This window comes from Drosophila obscura, unplaced genomic scaffold (genome assembly GCF_018151105.1).
Source record: "Drosophila obscura isolate BZ-5 IFL unplaced genomic scaffold, ASM1815110v1 contig_150, whole genome shotgun sequence".
NCBI classification, from domain to species: domain Eukaryota; kingdom Metazoa; phylum Arthropoda; class Insecta; order Diptera; family Drosophilidae; genus Drosophila; species Drosophila obscura.
Genome location: NW_024542736.1, coordinates 9,220,687 through 9,241,420, shown reverse-complemented (window position 1 = coordinate 9,241,420; position 20,734 = coordinate 9,220,687). Strand labels below are relative to the sequence as shown.

Here is a 20,734-nt window from a genome sequence, read left to right as displayed (position 1 = left end):
GCCAGAACGAAGATTGCGATAAACCTTTGATTTGGATTCCCTTTTTTCGTTATTTCCCATTGCGATGACCAGGGGCTTTATGTTGTTCTTGTACAGTGGAAGGGCTTTATGTTGATCTTGTACAGTGGAAGGCTCATCCATCTGTTCCAATAAGTAAATGTAAGTTTTGTTTGTGTTTCATATTTTTCAACTGATTAATATAATATTCCGTATAGCAATGCGTAACTCTGTAGTCGATACATTGCCTACTTGGTGTCGGTTTTTTTCCTGCCACCGTTTGCTGCCGTTGTACGTCAATAATATGCGTCATTCTAATGCGAAAAAAATAAATAAATAACACGGATAGAGAGAGGGACGAGCGGACGCACAATAAAAGGAGGAAAAAAAAACTCGGCTTACACGTGGTACTACTTTTAATGGATTTTATTTGTACTTGCCACTGCCTCGTTGGGGGCCCTTGTAGTTGGGACTCCAGAGAGGGGTACGTATGGCAGTGCAGGGCGGGCCATGGGCAGGGGATATATTGCCCCAACCACACACACAGGGAAGTAGAGTGGAGTGGTGTGGTGTTACAGGGGCCAGGTTCAAGTTGTAAGTGCTATTTTCATTGTTGTTCTGTAAAGTGTTGTCCATGTCGTTGTTGCCGTTGTTGTAGTTGTTTGATTTGCTGTATTTGCTGTATTTGTGCGTAAAGGCAGTCGAAACGAACAATGACAAACAATATTGCCTAGAGGAGAGGAGAGGGTTCAGCGGGGGGTACAGGGAAGCACCGACATAGCTACGATTGGCTGGAATATTGAAAGAATCCCAACAATTGGCTATGTAAAGCATGAAAGTGCCTTATAAATATAGAACACAGGTACCCGGTGAATTATGAACGTTTTGTGGTGTAGAGCAGAGCGAATGGATTGGTTTGGCATACACAAAACAAACCCTAACGAACCTGTTCTCCTCACATATATCTCTGTTCTTCGGTTAATTGCTAGAACTACAAACCAATTTTGTCTGCTCTAACGATTAATTAAAATAGCTCTACATTCATCTCAAGTTATGACTAATTCCATAACTATTTGATAGCAGAGTTTTATTTATAGTTTTATTTCTGCTGGGTATCGTTAGTTCTCCCTCGAATTCCCTTAACTCCCGTGAGGCATATTCATGGAACTGCTGTGCTGCAGTGCTTGTAGTTTTGTGGCAGTCCCCAAACGATTCCAATCACGATTCCATCCACACTAATGCTCGTATTATTTTATATAGATTGTATTCCTTTGGGAGGCAATAACCATAGCAAAGAATTTACCGAACGTACGATCTGATAATGCTTTTTCCTATGAAATTTTATAGACCTGTACACAGGTACCTGTGTGTAACTACCTCCGCATCTGGAGCACATTTGCCGTCCAGCTATGGCCATGAAAATTTGTATTTTAATGTCCGAAAATAAAATCAACCAATTGCAAAAGTATTAATATCAAATTAAGGCTCTTCGCCTTGGCTTTGGCTCTTCAGATTTTGGGTCACAGCTGTGCCACACGCCACAGCTGCAAGCCAGAGCCAAATTTGAAATGGAAATGCTGCCTCATCTAGGCCATTTTTTTTTTTTTTGATTAAGCTTGTTCTTTAGACCCAGTTTAAAGCAGAACTGAGGACCGTTTGTATGCTTTTAAAGTATTTTCTCATTTATGGCTCTCCCCACTTGCCACTCCCTCCGCCTGCGCATAAACTTGGCTCTAAAATAGGAAAAAATGGTGGGTGGGGAGGGGGGAAAAAAAGTTTTCTAATGTGGCGCCACGGCTACGCAAAATTTATGCCAACTAACTTCTAATAATAATTTTAATTGCCAAACGGCAGCACTTTACGCATTATGCCACGGAGTGGGCAACAGGGCAGTGGAGACGTGATGGGGGGGGTTTAGAGTTGGGTTTGCTTTCATTTCATTTTTTATGTTTTCATGAGGTTTTTTTTAATACTTATTTTGTATAAACATTTTACAAGAAGTTGGACGGTGGACGCATGGCACATGTTGCCGAAGGAGAAAAAAGAGGAGGGAGGCTGAGAAATTAAATTACAAATGTCATGCTGACTAGGGGAATATTTTCTTTCATTTTTGTAGCTTTTTCTTCTATTTGGTGTTTCTCTGGTTTTTTGGTACCCTGTACTCGGTGGAGTACATTGTGGGGGGTATATTGGGACACTCTATAAAGGTGACAATTCCTGTCTGATTTGTATTATTGAAATCAGAATTATCTCTTATTTTTCATTTTTATGAGACAAAGCGAAATCTTTTTTTTGTATTTATTAAATAAAAATTATATTTTACCTTTTCGTCCTTTAAGACGTTAAACAGATATTCGGATTCAATTCAAATTTTAAATATATAATTTATAATTTTTTGTAAAAACGGAGCGTAGAATAATCTCAATAAAAGGGGTATCAGATAGTCAAAATACTCGACTATAACGCTGCCCACTTATTTCACTAAGAAAACTTTCCATGAAATTCGCACACGTGGCTGGAGGCAATGGGGGTTCTGGATGTAGATGTGGCCGTGGCCGTGGCTGTGGCTGTGGATGGGCCGAAAGTGAGGCCTTAATATGCTTACGCGTCTACCGAGCGGAAAAGTACCAAGAAGCAAAAGTAAGCAGCCTACAACACAGTGGTCTATTATATATAGCATTCTTTCTCAAAGTCTCTATCATTTTCTAATGATTGAAAATTAATTGTTGTCTACTTATGATTTTTTTTTGGACCTGTCTATAAATTGTAAGTTATAAATAACTATAGTAAGTAATATATATTTGGCTTACTTATGTCAGCACAGAACCTTTAATAAACTAAAACTGAATTGTCATCTTTGTCTAGACGAAAAATAACTTTGGGAAATAAATACAATACTTTTGACTATGACAGAAAGAAGATCAGTTCAATGTCTCATTGTCACTGTGTATACGATGGTAAATGGTTAAGGGATGTAATCTATTTAGATGTGGGAAGGATTTTGATAATGGTAGCAAAAAAAAAAATGGATGCCTGTAGCAAGAAGCCTCCAAAATCTACTTTTCGCAGAACATTCTCAACTCTCTGGCATATATTAAAGTGGTTTTAGCGCTTTTAAAAAAACTCTTCAAAACTCTAGTTAAATCAAAATATTCGTCCACTGCAATTTCCTAATTTAACTAATAGAATTATGCTTTTTATTGGACACCGCACGCGTCAGATAAGTGTCGAAAGGGAGGTGTGTCTCGCTCTCTATAGATGGGGATGATTTTCGTATAATTGTCAGCACACAAAAAAAATGGAAATATGTTTCACAGACACTTCCTTGGCTATCGCCATTTCCCTGCCACCCTGCCGCCCTGCCACCCCCTACCACCATCCGCATCAGAAGATTATGAAATGTATAAAATATTTTCCCCAAAGATTTTTCTTCGCGACGATGAAAAAGTAAAATCTTTGCTTTCTTGCTAAGTGCGACTCGGCCGCAGGGCCCTGTAGGGTGGGCGGGGAAGGGGAAGGTGGCTGTAAGGTCCATGTCCGTCCATGTTGTACTTAACTGATTTTCCCAAAGAATTTTCACATTTCACGGGGTGCGAGGCGGACGTGAGCTGAGTTGAATCGAATCGAAGGCGACCAGCAGCAGGCTGCTGCTGCCTGCACAGCGGAGCAATCAGTTTAAAGCTGTCAAGGAAATGCCGGAGATTTTCAATGAGGCTATAAAACGAGGGAAAACTGCTGCGAATAATGCGACGCAGGATCCTCCTCTCTAGGCAGAACACCATCGTCATCGTCATCTCATTCCCATTCCCATTCCCATAGCCATTTGCTCTCTCTCTCTGTCTATGTGTGTGTGTGTGTGTGCATGTGTAGAAACTTTAATCAGGCAAAATGCGCTATGTACAGATACAAATATATAGATAGAACGAACAGTTTTTGGGGGACTTTCAAGGCGGAGCTCAAGACACCGCAAAAGTCTGCTCCTATTCCCATTCTCTCCCTCTCTTTCCCACTCGTTCACTCTTTCTAACCATTTTAAGCTGTCTCTTTCGGCGCCGGCAGCATTTAGGGCTCATCGTCATCGCCGGCAGCCTCCCATCCACCATCTAACCATACTCATGGGGGCACTCCACACTCCAGTCAAGAGCGGCAAACGCCGCTTGCATTTTGTGGTCTGGATGAGCCGATTTTCTGTTTTCTATTGCGCCCAGCAAAACGTTGACTCCTCAAGTTGTTGTTTCAACTGTTTTGCCACCACCCTCTCACTGGCGTGGTGCTGTTTGTTTGCTGCTCTAAAAATACCCTCGACGAAAAGGTTTCAAGAAAAATAAGTATTTCCGACTCAAGAAGGTATACTAACAGGGAGACTGGCCTTAGCTTAGGGAAGCCGCTACAAGGCTCATGGGAAAGATGCACAAGCGAATGCTGTTACAAGAGAATGCCTATGAATAACACAAATAAAACAACATACATGTCGTGTGGCACATTGATGCAAATTTCTTATGCAAAAAAACTTTTCCGGATAAGTTTTCCAAATTCGATCATAGAAATATTCTTTAATGGGCATCCAACAGTTACAGCGCCTTAAGAAGACATTTCTCTTACTTGTTCCTCTTGCTGGTTGCTGGCTGCTGGCCTGGCTCTTTGTTGTTGTTCTTGGTTGTTGCTTGTTGTTCTGGTGGCAGCCAAGTTGTAACGCTGCTTGAGATGTCAAATAGCAGAGCGCCACGCCGCAGCAGCAGCACCAACAGCAGGAAGCACTTGGAAATTGAAATCAAGCTTTGGGCGCCAGTTACGCAGACGCCGGTGCCGTTGCCGTTGCCGATGCCAATGGTGACAGCGACGCCAACGCACCCGAACAATAATAACAACAACAAAAACAACAAAAGTGGCGTGCAACAACAGCAGAAACAACAAAGCAACGAAGGGTCCCAGAGATATTTGCATATGAATACGGAGCACTCTTAGATGGGGGATGGGAGAGAGGGCTTCTCGGGTTGTTGCTTCAACAGCAACAGCACCAGCAGTGGGGCACAAACGATTTGTTGCTACATACATAGTACATACACATACACAACTTGTATACGATTAAACCAGCAACAACAAACTACATACATACATACATACATACAAATAGCAACAAAAGGAACAACAACAAAAGATGTGCTAAGAAAACTTATACCCTTTTATTAGATGGAATGACTGTTGCCAGGCCGTGAAGGAGAAGCCTGGAGAAACGCTTTTAAAGCTAAATTATATTTATATTATATATCCAAGATCCCTATCACTATCAGCCTAGCCGGGCTAGGATTGAGCATTACTTGCCACCATCAGAGGACTATAAAAATAATACTCTGGCTATATTAAAAGTTAATTCTGCAGGTAATAGCATCTGTTATTGATAGATTGTAGATCTATAGAAGGAAGACAGCAAATTGTAAGCAATGCAGCAGGAAACATCGAAACACAGGCTATGTGTTCCCCTCTAGAGAAGGAGATCATCTCAAGATTTTTGGGGACAGCAAACACTGCCCTGCCCGCTCATAGAATTTGGGAAAAAGAACCCACCAAAGTGGTCCCCATCATCATTCTTTCAGGGTATCCGAAGCCTCGACCTATCCATCCTTTTGATGTTTGATGGCTGCTGCCTGCTGCTGCTGCTGCTGTTGTTGTTTCTGTTCTGTGGGTTTCTCTGCCTCCACCATACGAGCTTATGGTGTGTGTGTCTGCCTGTGGTGTATTGCCGGCGGCAACAATATCGTTCAACGCTTGATGCCATTTATTGCTGTTGCTGTTGTTGTTGTTGTTGTTGTTGTTGCCTGTGGTAGCGGTGGGCGCTAGATGGCGCCACACGCTAGCGAAAATTGAATAAGAGGCTCGAAGACTTGAAGGCAATTCCCCGGCAAAAGATGTAGGCAGGCAGGCAGGCAGTCAGGCAAGCGGAAAGCAGGAAGCTATACCAATAACAAACACACATCCCCCTCCCCCTCCGCTCCACCGCCACACCACTAAAAGAGACTCCCACACACACACACACACACACACACAGATACACATGGTCGTGCAACAAGGAAAAGTTATGTAGTGTTCCATGCCATGTACGGCATGTACCTTCCCTCCGTTACGGGAAGAGCAGCAGCAGCAGCAGCAGGAGAAGGAGGGGCAGGTTTTTCCTTACATTTTTTTTCTACCTCTCTTGTTTTTTTTTTTCTCGTTTTCCTTTTATATTTTTGCTTGTTTTGGGTTACTTTGAATTTAATGGAAAATTTATTGACGACATGCCGCTTAGTCGTTTGACTTGGACTTGGACTTTTGCCTTTGCCTTTGCTGTTGCTGTTGCCGTTGCCCCAAAAACCAGCCAGAGGCGGCCCACCACCCACTGCCACCCTTGGACAAGCTATAGCCCGGCCTGCTCTGCTTTCCCTGCTGCTGCTGCTGCTGCTGCTGGCACCTCCTCTGCTGTGGGTCCTGTGCTCTGTCATGTGTGCAAAAGTTTTCGCATTTGGTTTGGTTTTATGAACTTACCCCCCTGCCCCTTTCCTTCTTCCAAGCAATTGGGGATAAATAGTTGATGATTGTGTGTGTGTGTGTGTGTGTGTGTGTGTGATGGGGGAATTGGATTGACAGGAGGGAGGGGGCGGATTGAGGGATGACCGCATGATATGTCCCTCGAATTGATTGATTGTCTCTCAGGCACATTGGAAAAACATTTAAACGTTTTCCATATGCCAATATGCGGGTGTACCACCCCCCCAGCATCATGCCTGAGTGGCGTTGGGCACTTCTTTTATTTTTGTTGTTGTTGTTGTTGTTGGCTATTTGCATTTTGGCTTTTACTTTGAAAGGATGGATGCTTCTCGTGAGAATGTGACAGGTGTATCTCTCAATTTATTTCATAATTCCACCCAAAACAGATGCGGGCCTTGGCCCGCTCTATCTCTCTCTCTCTGTGACTTGTTCACTTACAAATAAATTGGAATTATAATTTCGCTTAGCCAAATCAACGACGCAATAACCGACCCGATGGCCGGCTCACATGCAAAAGGACTATTCCCGAGAGCAACCCCCAGGAGAAGCGAATGCCAAAAATAAAAGCTGAGGGTAGTTTTTTTTTTTGCTCTGCCACACACACACACACACACACACCCATCCTCCACGGGGGGGGGGGGGGGGGGTTTGATCTGGAACACCGACAAAACTTTTCTCGCGTGTTTTACCAACTTTAATATTTTATGTTGCTGATTTTCTTTATGGGATTTGGCCCTAGAAAAGCAAGGGACAAGCACTCGAATAAGCCCCCACCCCCAGCCAACCATCCTGTTGAAAACTCAACAAGTTTTTGGGGCCCAAGACTCTTGGGTAAGGACTTGGCTGGGAGTGTAGCATGCGGACACGCCTGCCCCGTTACGCCATTAGTTTATGATTATTGCCCAAGTTTAGAGCGAGATCGAAAAGAGGGTTGGGTGGGTATACTGGCAAGGGGATAGTAAGAATAGTATAGTTCAAAAGGAGTACAGTACTCACCTGTTGTTGGCTGATTGGTGAGGGTCAGTCCTCCATTGTTATCGGTCAGCAGCAGCAGTGGCAGCAGCAGCAGCAGAATCTCAAACAGTTCAATGGCAAAGAGGCTTCGATTGTAAAACAAAAACATTGCAATCGTCGACGTGTATTCCGCTTGGCCGTGTATGCCCTTTGCCCGATGGCTTCTGCTCCTCCTCCTCCTCCAACTCCAACTCCTCCTCCGGGTGGTTTGCTCGCGCGTTCGATCCCCAAACAAAGTCTGCGACTATATCCTATATCGGGTGGTGGGGGGACGATTACAAAAACTGTTGCTGCTTCCCAATACTCTTCGCTTTGGCCTTTCGATTTCGGGCGCTACGATGAGTATTTTCTCATTGTTGTTGCTTGGATGGCGCTCTGCTGGCTCTCCTTCGAAGATGGGGCGGCGGCGGGATTGAAAAAATCAAATCACTGAATTTTATTTACTAATCTTACGTTGACACATGCACAGGCGGCGGCACACGCAATGGCGGTCGACAGGGGGGTGGCACACAAAATGGCGGGGGACAGGGGGAGGCTGGCACACAAAAGTATGCTAATATATTTGGCTTGCTTTTGCTGCGTGGTGGGACGGGGGGCAACGCCCGCCCGGCCGCCACACGCATAAATATTTTACGCGTGCAACAGTGCGTATACGTAATTTGTTTAATAGTCCGCACAAACATCCCCCACAACACGGATGGGTCCCGGTACCCCCTCCCCACCCGAAGCTGGCGCCAATGTCATTTTGCTGTCAACATTCAAATGGATGGAACATTCAAAATTGATGGGGAAAAGCAGGAGGGGCGGGCGGCACAGTGAAGCTTCGCTGTATGAGCTTCGAGATTTGTACGGCAAGAATGGAATTCTATTTCACTGCTTTTCTATATCTTAAGATAAGTTTATATCGCTTTTAAATACATATCTAAATAAATCTGCATCAAATTCTAGATTTTAGCCTCCTCTTCTTATCATTAAATGTGCGATTAATACTAAGATTCTGCTGAATCGATTCCTTGGCCCTTGGGCGAAATAAAAGTAAAAGATTTCCTTTGAATGGGTGCCTCAAAGAGTCTTTAATGATTTTCCTACAAATACTAATTCCTACTCAATATTTATATTATTTAGGGGCGAAACAAAATGGTTTCTTGGCCTACTCGCATAAGATTGAAAGACTCTTGACCCGACACACATATTTCACTTTTAATCTGTGCTCGTAATTTGGGGAGATGGTTGGAACATTTTGAGGCGCATTTTTCCATAGGCCCCACAGCCCAAGTGTAAACCCCAATCTACGTGCATATCCCTTTTAAGTATCATCTGTGTATCATCATTAAATTTGTACTGGCTTTTGTGTTCCGGTTTAAGCTGTGATAAATTCTCTGATTCTTTCACAGGGCGGAAGATGATTCTTCGACCCACATCTGCTGACTGGCTGACGGGCTGATGGCTGCTGTCGGCGGTGGCCACTACGCCAACCATTGCCATTACGCACGCATCGTGCCGTAATCATAATGCTGATGCCTCTGATGCTGATGATGGTGATGGTGCCATAAAAGGCAGCGGGCACATTTCAATTCCACAAGCAGCAGAAACAGAGACAGAGACAGCGACAACAAGTACCACAAAGGCGCGTGTATCTGAAAGATACATTCTCTAGCTTTCTAGAGTGCTCGGTTTTGCGCGGCAAACCAAAGCGAGCACACAAAACAAAAAATAATCGCATAAATGAATGCTAAAATATATTTCGGCTGCGGCTGTGGCTGCCGCTGCCGCTGCCTCTGCCACTGCCACTGCCTCTGTTTCTCTGCTTTTGCCGCTGCGGCGCCATTAATGTTATTGCTGCTGTTGCTTTTTCCACTATCAAAGGCTTTTTGCAAAGCCACCACACGCTGACGCCAGCTGCGACGCCGACGGCAAATAGCGCGACAGCTACGGCCACTGAGGCTGCAGCCACAGACAAAGTTTTATATGTATGTATGTATGACAATTGCTTTTTTGTTGAGACCAAAAAAAATTATATAAAAAAAAAAAATTCAATAAATCAAAAGAAAATGCAAAAAACTGCCAAAACAAAAAACGAACAAGAAACAAAAAGTAGCGAATTATTTGCGAGTCGAAGATTCTAATACTCTGTCAGAGAGTGGCTGGCAGAGTAAGATACGAATGTGCACAATAAACAAATTGTGGCAGATAGGCATAATAGATCTGTGAATCCCCTCTAGAAATAAATAATAATAAAATATCAGCCTCAACTTTTGTTATTCCTGCAGTTCATGGAATACTCTTTCTAGTTGCTTGAAATTTACGCTTAACAAACTTTTACTCATATCTCAAATACCCCATTTTAGGGATATATTTTTGTGGAAAAAGTAAATTTGAAAGGGTTTTTTTTTGTTGACTCTTGCTGCCGGCAAATATTTTGCACACGCGTTGTGGCGTTTATTTGTTGTGTGGTCCCCCTTTGTTTACAACTTTTAATATACAATATTTTGTAGTTTACAAAAAACTTTCGCCGCCCCGTAACGTAAGGACAGCGAAACCGTAACCGTACCGTGCCCCAAAACGAAAAAACCTTAATTTGAGAGATAAGCAAGAAGCGTTGCGGAAATCGTATTGGGGTTCTGTTTCTCTGCGTTTGTGTGTGTGTGTGTGTGTTATATAAAACAAATTGAACAATGCACATGTATGCGAAATTTCATGCAAAAACACACACACACACACACAAACTCATACACATGCAAAGACAGAGCCAAAGAGAGAAACAGGCGCTCAGAATGGATAAAAGTTTGTTTTGTATTGGGCAGAGGGAAGAGATGAAGATGGAGAAGGAGAGCAAACAAAAATTCACAAACGACGCAAAAATTTCGATTTCCCCCGAAATTTGTACCTCGTTTTGTTGTTCTTCTATTATGCTTATTTCTCGTATTCATCATCTGCTCCTTCCTTCTGTTTGTTGCTGTTGTTCTTCCTTCCAACCATCATCGAGCAGCAGCAGCACACAGCCACTGCCTGTTCTCAGTTTCACTTCCGCAATAATTTGATTCAAAAGTGGAAATTGCCATTGAGGCGGTTTTTTAGGGCCAACTTTGAAATTATTTTGAGCTGTGAGTTTTGGCTGGACTCGATCGCTAAACAGTATTCGGAAGATTGCACAATATACAAATCAATCTTTTGCCTTCCAACTTTCCTTTCGATCAACATTTTATGAAAACGAAACTGGGAACAAGGCCTGATAATTCATTTTGTTTGCAAATAAAGTAAAGCAAAGAAAACGAAGCGAAGAGAAGAGAAGAAGCAACAGCAGAAACATCAGCAGCAGTGGCAGTGGCAGCAGCAGCAGCACCAGCAGCAGCGCAGCTTACTAAGCTTTTTCTGAGCATCATCGGCATCCCACTCCAATCTGATGCCTGTTTTTGCTCCTTGTTTTTGCTACGCTTTCGCTTTGTTGCGTCCGAGAGCTTTGACTGCTGGCTGCCGCTACCTACCGTTCGTGGTAGAAGAGGAAGAACTACTGTACTTTGGCGGTCATGTTTTTATTGCGTTTCATATCCCTTTTTTGTGGACGGGGGGGTGCAGGAGTTGCCTTTGTTTGGAATTTCAGAGTTTTAAAATATTCATTTCGCAGTTTTTTTGCACACCCCCGCAGCACGCACTTCGTATCTCTTTCATCACTGTATCTCTCTCTCTCTCTCTCTCGCTTATAGTATTATGTCATAATTTGGTTTTGAGAAAGGACAAAGTAATGCCGGAATTTTTGACAATTGAACCTCTCTCTGCATCTTTCTTTCGCTGCAACCGGCAGACAATGAATGAATCACATTTCGTTTTCATTTGATTTGCCACAAACACACACACACCACACACACGCACACACACACATAGATCTACTATCCATCTCTCTCTCTTTCTGTCTCTGTGCACGCACTGCACCGGCTCCTGTTGCCCGCGCCGTCGCCCCCGTCTTTGCGTTTGCGTTTGCCTTTGCTTTGACTTTTCTGTTGTTGCTTTGCTACCTTTGTTTTGTGTTGTTTCTTCTTTGCATTTCCGTTTTACGTTTGTATTTCGTATTGCCTTTTGCACTACCACACGCTCACGCACACGGACAGCGCTGCCCAAATCAACGGAATTACGCGCACAATTCTCCCAAAGCTTTGTTGTTTGGCATTTTTTGTTTGTTGCTTTTTCGCTCCCGCTGCTTGGCAAAAGATATAACGCTCGCAACAAGGACTGAGATTTAAAAGATTCGGTTAGCAGACTCAAAGATAATACGACGGCTACGCGGAGGCGGCGCTGGGATTACAACGAAATTGCGAACGCGGGCCCGCAGCTTTCCCACCGAGCGGAGCAAACACGTCCAAACATGTACGCCATTCCAAAGAGGAATATTGGCTTGGCGCTCAAAGCTAAAAATGTAAAAACTTTTAATTCATATCATGGATGGGAAACCCGCCTGTTAATTCCAGCAGCAGGGTGTGCTAGGACAACAAGGTGGTGTCCAGCAACCTAAAATGTTGGCTCGCTCTACCCTATTGCAGTAATACACCCTGGTCCGTGTGCTCCAGCAACTTGCCGACGGCTTACGAGCAACATTTCGCACAAGCCGAGAGAGCACGAGTTTCATGTGCATCCAGCAGCATGTTATGTTAAAACGCTCTCTTTCCAACAAGCTTTTGCGTAAGCTTGCATTTATTTGCCGGCATTTTTGTTTGCGCCGGCTGCGCTGCGTACGAGATTTCAATGGCAACGTCGGCGTCGACGTCGCGAGCATGAATGAAACGAAAGAAAAAGCAGTAAAACAAACAAAAGCAGTGCTGCCAGACTGTGCTAAGAACAGGCAATTGGAAAACAGACAGATTATGGAAAGATATGGAGGGGAAAACTGAACCCCAGTACGATATTTTTTTATAAATTTCAAATTTAAAAGTAGCTTAGAATTTTTGGATTTTATAACTGGTTCTTCTGTATTTATGCGCTAACCGATCCTTCTAATAATCTAATTAAACCACTTTTCAAGGGACTCTTTGTTAAAGAAAGCAGTGCTAACTTCCTTATTATTTAAATTACAGTTTATTGAATGACAAAAAAAAACCCTTGGAAACGTAAAGTAAAGTTTGCATTTATTGAACGGTCTTCAGTACAGAGATTTATACAATTTGCCGTTGAGTGTAAAATGTCGCGAATTGGTGGAACGAAAGTTACGATTTTATATGTGATAGTCCTGTTGTGTCTTAAACTCTACTCTAATCGGAGTCCGAGCGGGCGGACGCCTTCTTGGACTTTTTATGCTTGCGCTTCTTGTCGCGATGCCGATCCTCGTGGCTGCTGCCCTCGCGCTTGCCCCGGCTGGACGAGGGCTGTTCGGCGGCAGCAATTGCGGCCCCAGCACCAGTACCAGCGCCGCCACCCGGTCCACTGCCACTCCGATCCTCGTCGTGCAGCTTCTTGAGGGTTTCCGCCTTGAGGCGCTCCAGCTCGCTCAGCTCTCTGGTGGTGCGCTCCTTCTCGAGATCGTCCTGTCGCTGCTTCTCGGCTCGGCGCTCCTCCTCTTTGGCTATCTCCTTGCGCATGTGCTCCTTCAGCAGCAGGGCTGCCTCGGCTCGCTTCTGCTTCTTTTCGCGTGCCGCCTTTTCACGGTCCTCCTCCATGGGCAGGGCCGATGTCAGCTTGGGAAGGGGGCTGCTGCTGCGTGACCGGCGCCGGGATCTGCTGTTGCTGCGCGACGAGCTGCGCCGGCGGCCACCACGACTGCGGCTGCGTCGATGCTCGGGCGATGAATCCTGACGCCTTCGTCCGGTTGAGTTTTGCCGCTTTTTGGGTGGCGAGTCCTGTTTCTGTTTTCTGTTACCCGGCGGCGACTCCTGCCGCTTGCGAACGGCCGAATCGTGGCGCTTCCTTGCCACCGGTGACGACTCCTGACGACGTCTGTCCGGAGATTCCTGGCGTCTGTGATTGGGGCGATCGGGTGTTTGCTGTCGCCGCCCACGACTGCGAGACCGCTGCTGCTGCTGCGGTCGGCGACGATCGCCGATGGGCGATGCCCCGCGTCCTCGTATGGGAGATAGGGGGAAGCGATTCTTGTACTCGTCCTGGGAGCGCGAGCGACGACGACGCCCCCGCCGCCACCGCCGCCGTCGGAAAAGGGATTGCGTCGATTGCGATTCATCTGGCTCTGATGCTGGTTCTGAAACTGATTCTGATGCGGATTCTGATGGTGCTGGCTCTGAAACTGGCCCTGATTATTGCCCCCCTGGCCACGTCGTCCCGGCGACGACCACTGCGCCCGACGAGGCGGCGAACGACGGGAGCGCTGGGCCGAACGGGAGCGACTCCTCTGATTGCGGTTGCGCGTCGGCGGCTGCGAGCCAGAGCGCTCACGGGAACGCCTTGATGGCTGTCGATCGCGATCGCGGGGCTTCTCGTCGGCCTTGCGTTCCTCGCGCTTGGTGCGGCTTTCGGCGCGCTCCTTCTTCTGTGGCGCCTCTATCTTGGACTCGGACTTGCTTGACTTCTTCGACTCCTTGATGGGCAGCACCGCTGGGGCCTCGGGCTCCGGCTCGCTATCGGTCTGCTGCTCATAGTCGAGGGCATTCATGTCCATTGACTTACGACGCTTCGGCGCTGCAGCAGCAGCAGCAGCGTCCTCTTTGGGCTTCTCCTTTGCATCCTTTGTCTTGCGGTCGGGCTCCTTGCTGGTCGTTGTGGCCTTGCTGCCGCCCTTATAATCGGGCGATCTGTCCGGCGTCAATTTGCCGCCGTAGGTGCTGGCATGCGACAGCTCAAAGAAGGACTTTTTGGGATTCTTGATGGCCTCCTCGTGGCGCTTCTTGCGCTCCTGTTCGCGCCGCCTTGTCTCCTCCTCGCGCATCTTGCTCTCCTCCTCGATGCGCTCCAGATCCGAGAGCTTGATGGTCCGCTTCTGGGCATGCTTCCAGTGCGGCGGCGTATTGCTCCTCGAGCGACTGCGCGAAGGTGTGCGGAAACGCTGAAAACGAGATTGGAATTTCAGTTGGCGCTTTGACGTTGGTCGCGGATGAATTTTTGGGACTTACAAACACGCCACGCCCCTTGACAATGCGTCCACTGCGAGATGTGGGCGGTGGCTGCTTCTTCGACCAGCCAAATGCATTCCGATTGCGGTCCCGCTCCCGTTCACGGTCCTTGCCACGATCGCGATTCCGTTCACGGTCCAAATCTCGACCATAGCCGAGATCTTCGCGATCCTCACGCTCCTCGCGATCCCGGGACCGAGACTTTTCGCTGCGCATGAGATATTTGTTCGATACCTGAACGAAAAAGGAATCTTAATTTGTTCGGCTGGGATTCGAGTGGGATTATGGACTGTGTTGTACCTCTGGTATCTCGTTAGGATCTATCTTGGTGATGGTGACCAAGGGATGCAGTTCGCCTTCCTCTTGCTCCTCCTCGTCATTGTCTGGCTGCTGCTGGACATGGCGGCCATTACCACGTCCTTTGTCGCTGCTGTTGTGGGGCATGAGAACATAGCAGTAGGGAAAACATCTATGGAACACAGCTTTACTCTTACTCTTCACTTTCGCTGGCCTTTGCCTGCTTGCGGTGCTTCTTTTTTTTGTCCTTGCGCTGCTGTGTCTTAACCTCCGCTGCCGCCGCCTCGCTATCCTCGCTGTTTGTTTCATCGGTGGCCGTTGAGCGCTTTCTACGCTTCTTTTCCTTTTTGGCTGTGGAATGAATAGAAATTTCGTAATGAAGAACTTTTGCTCTCTGCCTGTGTTGGCAGCTTCTGCTCAGCCTCGTCAGCCACTCACCCTTTGTCTGTCTGATCAGCTCTCCACAATTGGCTATGGCCGCATCCTGCAGCGGTCGTGAATTCCTGTCAACGGGCAGCTCTTCCAATTGCCGGACCAACTCCTGCCCGGTTATAACTTGGCCAAATACAACATGGAGACTGCAAAATAGATTCGTATGAGCATTCGGTTTGGTTTTCTTCTCGTCAAAGGATTACTCACTTGTCCAAATGTGGCGCAGGCTGTGTTGTACTACAATGAGAAACAGAAGAAGAGAAAAGATATTCTTTACACTTTGCTAACTTTTTTTGGGTTGTTTGTTGTTGTTGTTGTTGTTCTGGTTGTTGTTGCTGTTTCAGTAGGCATTTGGCTGTTCATTCGGTTATTCGCTGTCGTTGGTCGTTGGTTCTTGTAGAGACAATGCCACAGTGCAACAAAGTAAAAAGATATCAAGGTGCAGGTGCAGAACATGGCCACCGGCATCAAGCAACCACCACAGAAAGCCTGGCCTGGCTTTGGAGACGCATCCAGGCACATCAAGTCGGGGGCAAACATCATCTTAGGGGGGGCGGACATCCACGTAGAGACAGTAGAGTGAGACAGAGATAGAGGGAAGGCCCAGTCGCGGTGGTGCTGGAGCACCAAAATTCCATCTTTTACTTTGTTGTAGTTTGGTCTGTGATGAGGCAGCAGCTAGTGGACGTTATTGGGGGGCACAGGCACATCGAGGAGTAGCAGCAGCAGCAACTGCCGGCCACCCACCAGACAGACCCCAAAGACGAATGCATTGCAGGGGGGATTGCAGGTGGTGGTGGTGGTTGTTGGTGGTTGGATGGTGGTGTTGGGTCGGTCGGTCAGTCCGCCGCAGCTCATTAAATTCTGCGCGCGCTAATCCCCGCTAAATGGCAATAGATTAATGAACAACAACAGATGTTTAAAATTGATCAAATAAATATGGTTTAGAAACGGGCTGGCGACTGGAACATAACTGAAAAGACAATATGTATGGCAGGAAGGGAGGGGGGGTTAGTGCTGGGCCCCAGAGCGAGGCTGACTTACATAAAGAACTGCGAGCCATTTGTGTTCTTGCCGCGATTGGCCATCGACAGCAGAAATGGGCGGTCGTGCTTCTTTTCAAAGCTTTCATCTGTCGAAAAAGACAATCAAAAAGTCGGTCTTTAATTATTGATTTTTTCCAATGCACACACACACACGAAGTCGCATATATGTATATATACACACACGAAAAGAGAGGGAGAAGCACGCTTACCCTCGAATGTGCCGCCATAAATTGACTCGCCGCCGGTACCGTTGCCTGCACTGAAATCGCCCGCTTGGACCATAAAATCCTTCACCACACGATGGAATATAGCCCCCTTGTAGTGCAATTTTTTCTCTGTGATCAGACCCAGACCCTTCTCGCCAGTGCACAGGGAGCGAAAATTCTCTGCGGTTTTGGGAGCCACATCGCCAAACAGTTCGAAAACAATGCGTCCGACGGGCAGACCGCCGAGCGTTATGTCGAAGAAGCAACGCGGACGCGCAGCACTCGCGTCGCGCTTATTTACCGTCATTTTCTAGTTTTAATTGTTCACTTTACTCTTTGCTCAAATTGAAATTGTATTTGAAAAAAATTTTCACGAATTTCGCGTTGCACAATGTCGGCGACTTGACTTTAGTGTGACCGGATTAATTGATCAAATATGCCCTCATATACCGTCTCATTTTAAAAATATACCTCAAATATACCTTGTCATTATCATGATATACAGTAAATATACCGAGGAAAATCATATTCATCAATTTGGATATTCGATTTAATATTACTATATAGTTAGGACTATAAGAACTAAACATATAATTTTATCCGATAGATGAATCAATGTTCTACAATATGGCTTATTTTAGGGACTCCCATTCATTGGATTACCTATAAGATAAGCTTTAAACAAAGAAGGTCAGCAAAAAAAATGTCATTTGTCTCACATGGTAACTACACGGTAACTACACATTTGCTACATATTTTGTGGAGTATGGCACTTTGTATACCCAATTGGGAAATTTCCTATCAATATTGTTGAACTTCTGCATCCAATTGGAATACTTTAAAACCTAAATAACAATGAATTTACTCGTATTGGCATGTTTTTGACCTAGATTAGATTCCTTTATATATATTTCTCGATCCCGTTTGGTATCTGCAAGAATACCATAAACTGCAAAATGAAATGAGATGAGGATTTAAAATTGAGTGACAATTTTCCCCAGAAAATGTACCAAATGTACAAGGACAATTTCCCCCATTAAAATGGATCTTGTTGGAGTGCCAATCATAAACTATGGTAAAAACATAGCATCATATAATAATCATATCATATAAATATTGTCTAGCTGCTAAACATTTTCCGCATACCCGCCTACGGTCACACCATTTGCCAATGTTTACAAGACAAATTCGGTGTGTGCGTGTGTGTGCGTGCGTGCGCATGATTCGTGTGTGTGTCTGTGTGGGTGTGATGTTGCGGGGGGGCTGCGGCGGAAGACGTGTTCTTAGGCAAAATTTATCACGAAAACAGAAAACAGAAAAATTCCAGCAACTTGCGCGATAATAAGCGCGCGCGCCCAACAACAACGCCAATCGTATGTCCGGAGTGCAACTGACACATCAGTTTACATAAAGAAGCAGCTTATCGTGTCGACGTGTACCCCACAATCCACAATCAGAACAGACGCAGAGCAGAGCAGAACGAACACCAACCAAGTGTAAAATGTGTGGCATATTCGCGTACCTTAACTACCTGACGCCCAAGTCGCGCCAGCAGGTGCTGGAGCTGCTGCTGCAGGGACTGAAACGCCTGGAGTATCGCGGCTATGACTCCACGGGCGTGGCCATTGACGGGCTCAATGCGGGCGACGACATCCTCCTGTTGAAGCGCACCGGCAAGGTCAAGGTGCTGGAGGATGCCATTGTGGAGGCGTGTCGCGGCGAGAGCTTTAGCCAGCCGCTGGACATTCATATTGGCATTGCGCACACGCGCTGGGCCACGCACGGCGTGCCATCGGAGTTGAATTCGCATCCGCAGCGATCGGACTTGGAGAACAGCTTTGTGGTCGTGCACAATGGCATCATCACCAACTACAAGGACGTGAAGACGCTGCTGGAGAAGCGGGGCTATGTGTTCGAGTCGGAAACGGACACGGAGGTGATTGCCAAGCTGGTGCATCACCTCTGGCAGACCCATCCCGGCTACACCTTTGGCGAGCTGGTGGAGCAGGCCATACAGCAGCTGGAGGGCGCCTTTGCCATTGCCTTCAAGTCGAAGCACTTTCCGGGCGAGTGTGTGGCCTCACGGCGTGGCTCCCCGCTGCTGGTGGGCATCAAGGCCAAGACAAAACTGGCCACCGACCATGTGCCCATCCTGTATGCCAAGGCGCATCGGCCGCATGGCCAGCCGTTCCCCGTGCTGCAGGCTGGCAGCGATGGCAGCGCTGAGTTCCAGCCACTGGAGCACAAGGAGGTGGAGTACTTCTTTGCCTCGGACGCATCGGCGGTGATTGAGCACACGAATCGCGTTATCTATTTGGAGGACGATGACGTGGCCGCCGTCAAGCGGGATGGCACGCTGAGCATACACCGCCTGAACAAAGCCTCGGACGATCCGCATATCCGGGAGATTATCACGCTCAAAATGGAGATCCAGCAGATCATGAAGGGCAACTACGACTACTTTATGCTGAAGGAGATCTTCGAGCAGCCCGAGTCTGTGGTCAACACCATGCGCGGACGTGTACGCTTCGACACGCAGACGATTGTGCTGGGCGGCATCAAGGAGTACATACCAGAGATCAAGCGGTGTCGCCGTCTGATGCTGATTGCCTGCGGCACCTCCTATCACAGTGCCGTGGCCACGCGACAGCTGCTGGAGGAGCTTACCGAACTGCCTGTCATGGTGGAACTGGCCTCGGACTTCCTGGACCGCAACACGCCCATCTTCCGCGACGATGTGTGCTTCTTCATCTCGCAGTCGGGCGAGACGGCGGACACCTTGATGTCGCTGCGCTACTGCAAGCAACGCGGCGCCCTGATCGTTGGAGTTACAAACACAGTGGGCAGCAGCATCTGCCGGGAGTCGAACTGTGGCGTGCACATCAATGCAGGGCCGGAGATTGGCGTGGCCTCCACCAAGGCCTACACCTCGCAGTTCATTTCGCTGGTGATGTTCGCGCTGGTCATGTCCGAGGACCGTCTATCGCTGCAGCAGCGGCGGCTGGAGATCATTGCGGGCTTGGCGCAGCTGGACGAGCACATACGATCGGTGCTGAAGCTCAACTCGCAGGTGCAGGAGCTGGCCAAGGAGCTGTACCAGCACAAGTCGCTGCTGATCATGGGCAGGGGCTTCAATTTCGCCACCTGCCTGGAGGGGGCACTGAAGGTCAAGGAGCTGACGTACATGCACAGCGAGGGTATACTCGCGGGCGAACTGAAGCATGGCCCGCTCGCCCTGGTCGACGATGAGATGCCCGTGCTGATGATCGTCACGCGGGATCCCGTCTACACAAAGTGTATGAACGCCCTGCAACAGGTGACCTCGCGGAAGGGCCGCCCCATACTCATCTGCGAGGAGAACGACACTGAGACGATGTCCTTCTCCACGCGATCGTTGCAGATTCCCCGCACCGTGGACTGCCTGCAGGGCATCCTCACTGTCATACCGCTGCAGCTGCTCTCCTACCACATTGCCGTGCTGCGTGGCTGCGATGTGGACTGTCCCCGGAACCTGGCCAAGTCGGTGACGGTGGAGTAGGACGGAGGAGCACAACAAAATAATTCCAATTCCAAGGGATGCTGATGATTCGTAACCATTTAGATTTAAGTTCTGAGCATTATTGTATTCTCTCGCGCCTTTCCGATCCGCGATCCTTTGGATTCAATGGAGCCTGCGACCTTTCCCTCCCCCGCTGTGACCGTTTCTTGCATTTCGTAGAGTATATTTTGACCTGTTTGTGTGTTGTAAACCGATAATTCTTCTGTGGATGTGCAATTGAAATATATAAGTATTTCCAGAAATATATTTGAATTTCTTAGAATTTGAACTTCAATTTGAATGTTTGTAGTCGTTTCCGTTTCCTCCTATCGAATACGTAACGCTCCTGCAGCTTACGTTACGTATTCTAAAAATGTTGTATATTTCGCTAGGGGTGTGACCAGCTGTGCAGGCACTACGGTTACATTGTTTCGGTTTGTTTACAAATATAATCTATTAAAAATTCACATTTTGTATGAAAACAGGCAAAAGAGTATTATTTGAGATCGCTGTGGCGCTGCAGGAGGACAATAAACAAAGAAAGCGCCGCCACTCTGAGATAAATCCACATTCTCGGGAAAGAAATATAAAAAAATAATTTAATTACAATTTCAATCAACTGCCTCAATT

General features: G+C 46.9%; 3 protein-coding genes across 5 annotated transcripts in view; 1 reads left to right on the top strand and 2 right to left on the bottom strand.

The window, feature by feature from the left end:
- LOC111069478 overlaps positions 1 to 11,925 on the bottom strand; it is a 63,705-nt gene extending 51,780 nt beyond the window's left edge. Inside the window, exons 1-2 of one of the 3 annotated variants that reach the window (XM_041596393.1) lie at positions 11,550 to 11,925; positions 7,519 to 7,965 (exon numbers count right to left, since the gene is read on the bottom strand). In XM_041596393.1, the coding sequence (XP_041452327.1) occupies positions 7,519 to 7,645 (127 nt within the window). In that variant the 5' untranslated portion in view covers positions 7,646 to 7,965; positions 11,550 to 11,925. The remainder of the gene's footprint in view (positions 1 to 7,518; positions 7,966 to 11,549) is intronic. The other 2 variants (XM_041596392.1, XM_041596394.1) reach the window with 2 other exon arrangements.
- Positions 11,926 to 12,636: 711 nt separating this feature from the next.
- LOC111077734 (peptidyl-prolyl cis-trans isomerase G) lies at positions 12,637 to 16,986 on the bottom strand. The gene is given in 9 exon segments (XM_022372114.2): positions 12,637 to 13,664; positions 13,667 to 14,518; positions 14,586 to 14,819; positions 14,886 to 15,015; positions 15,080 to 15,233; positions 15,321 to 15,460; positions 15,522 to 15,551; positions 16,359 to 16,446; positions 16,570 to 16,986. Coding segments are annotated over 9 exon segments (2,820 nt in total). The 5' UTR covers positions 16,874 to 16,986; the 3' UTR covers positions 12,637 to 12,776.
- A 767-nt stretch (positions 16,987 to 17,753) lies between these two features.
- LOC111077737 (glutamine--fructose-6-phosphate aminotransferase [isomerizing] 2) lies at positions 17,754 to 20,369 on the top strand. Its single transcript, XM_022372117.2, has one exon. It carries the CDS (start codon positions 18,068 to 18,070, stop codon positions 20,102 to 20,104), a length of 2,037 nt encoding a protein of 678 aa, XP_022227809.1. The 5' UTR covers positions 17,754 to 18,067; the 3' UTR covers positions 20,105 to 20,369.
- The last annotated feature ends 365 nt before the right edge of the window (positions 20,370 to 20,734 follow it).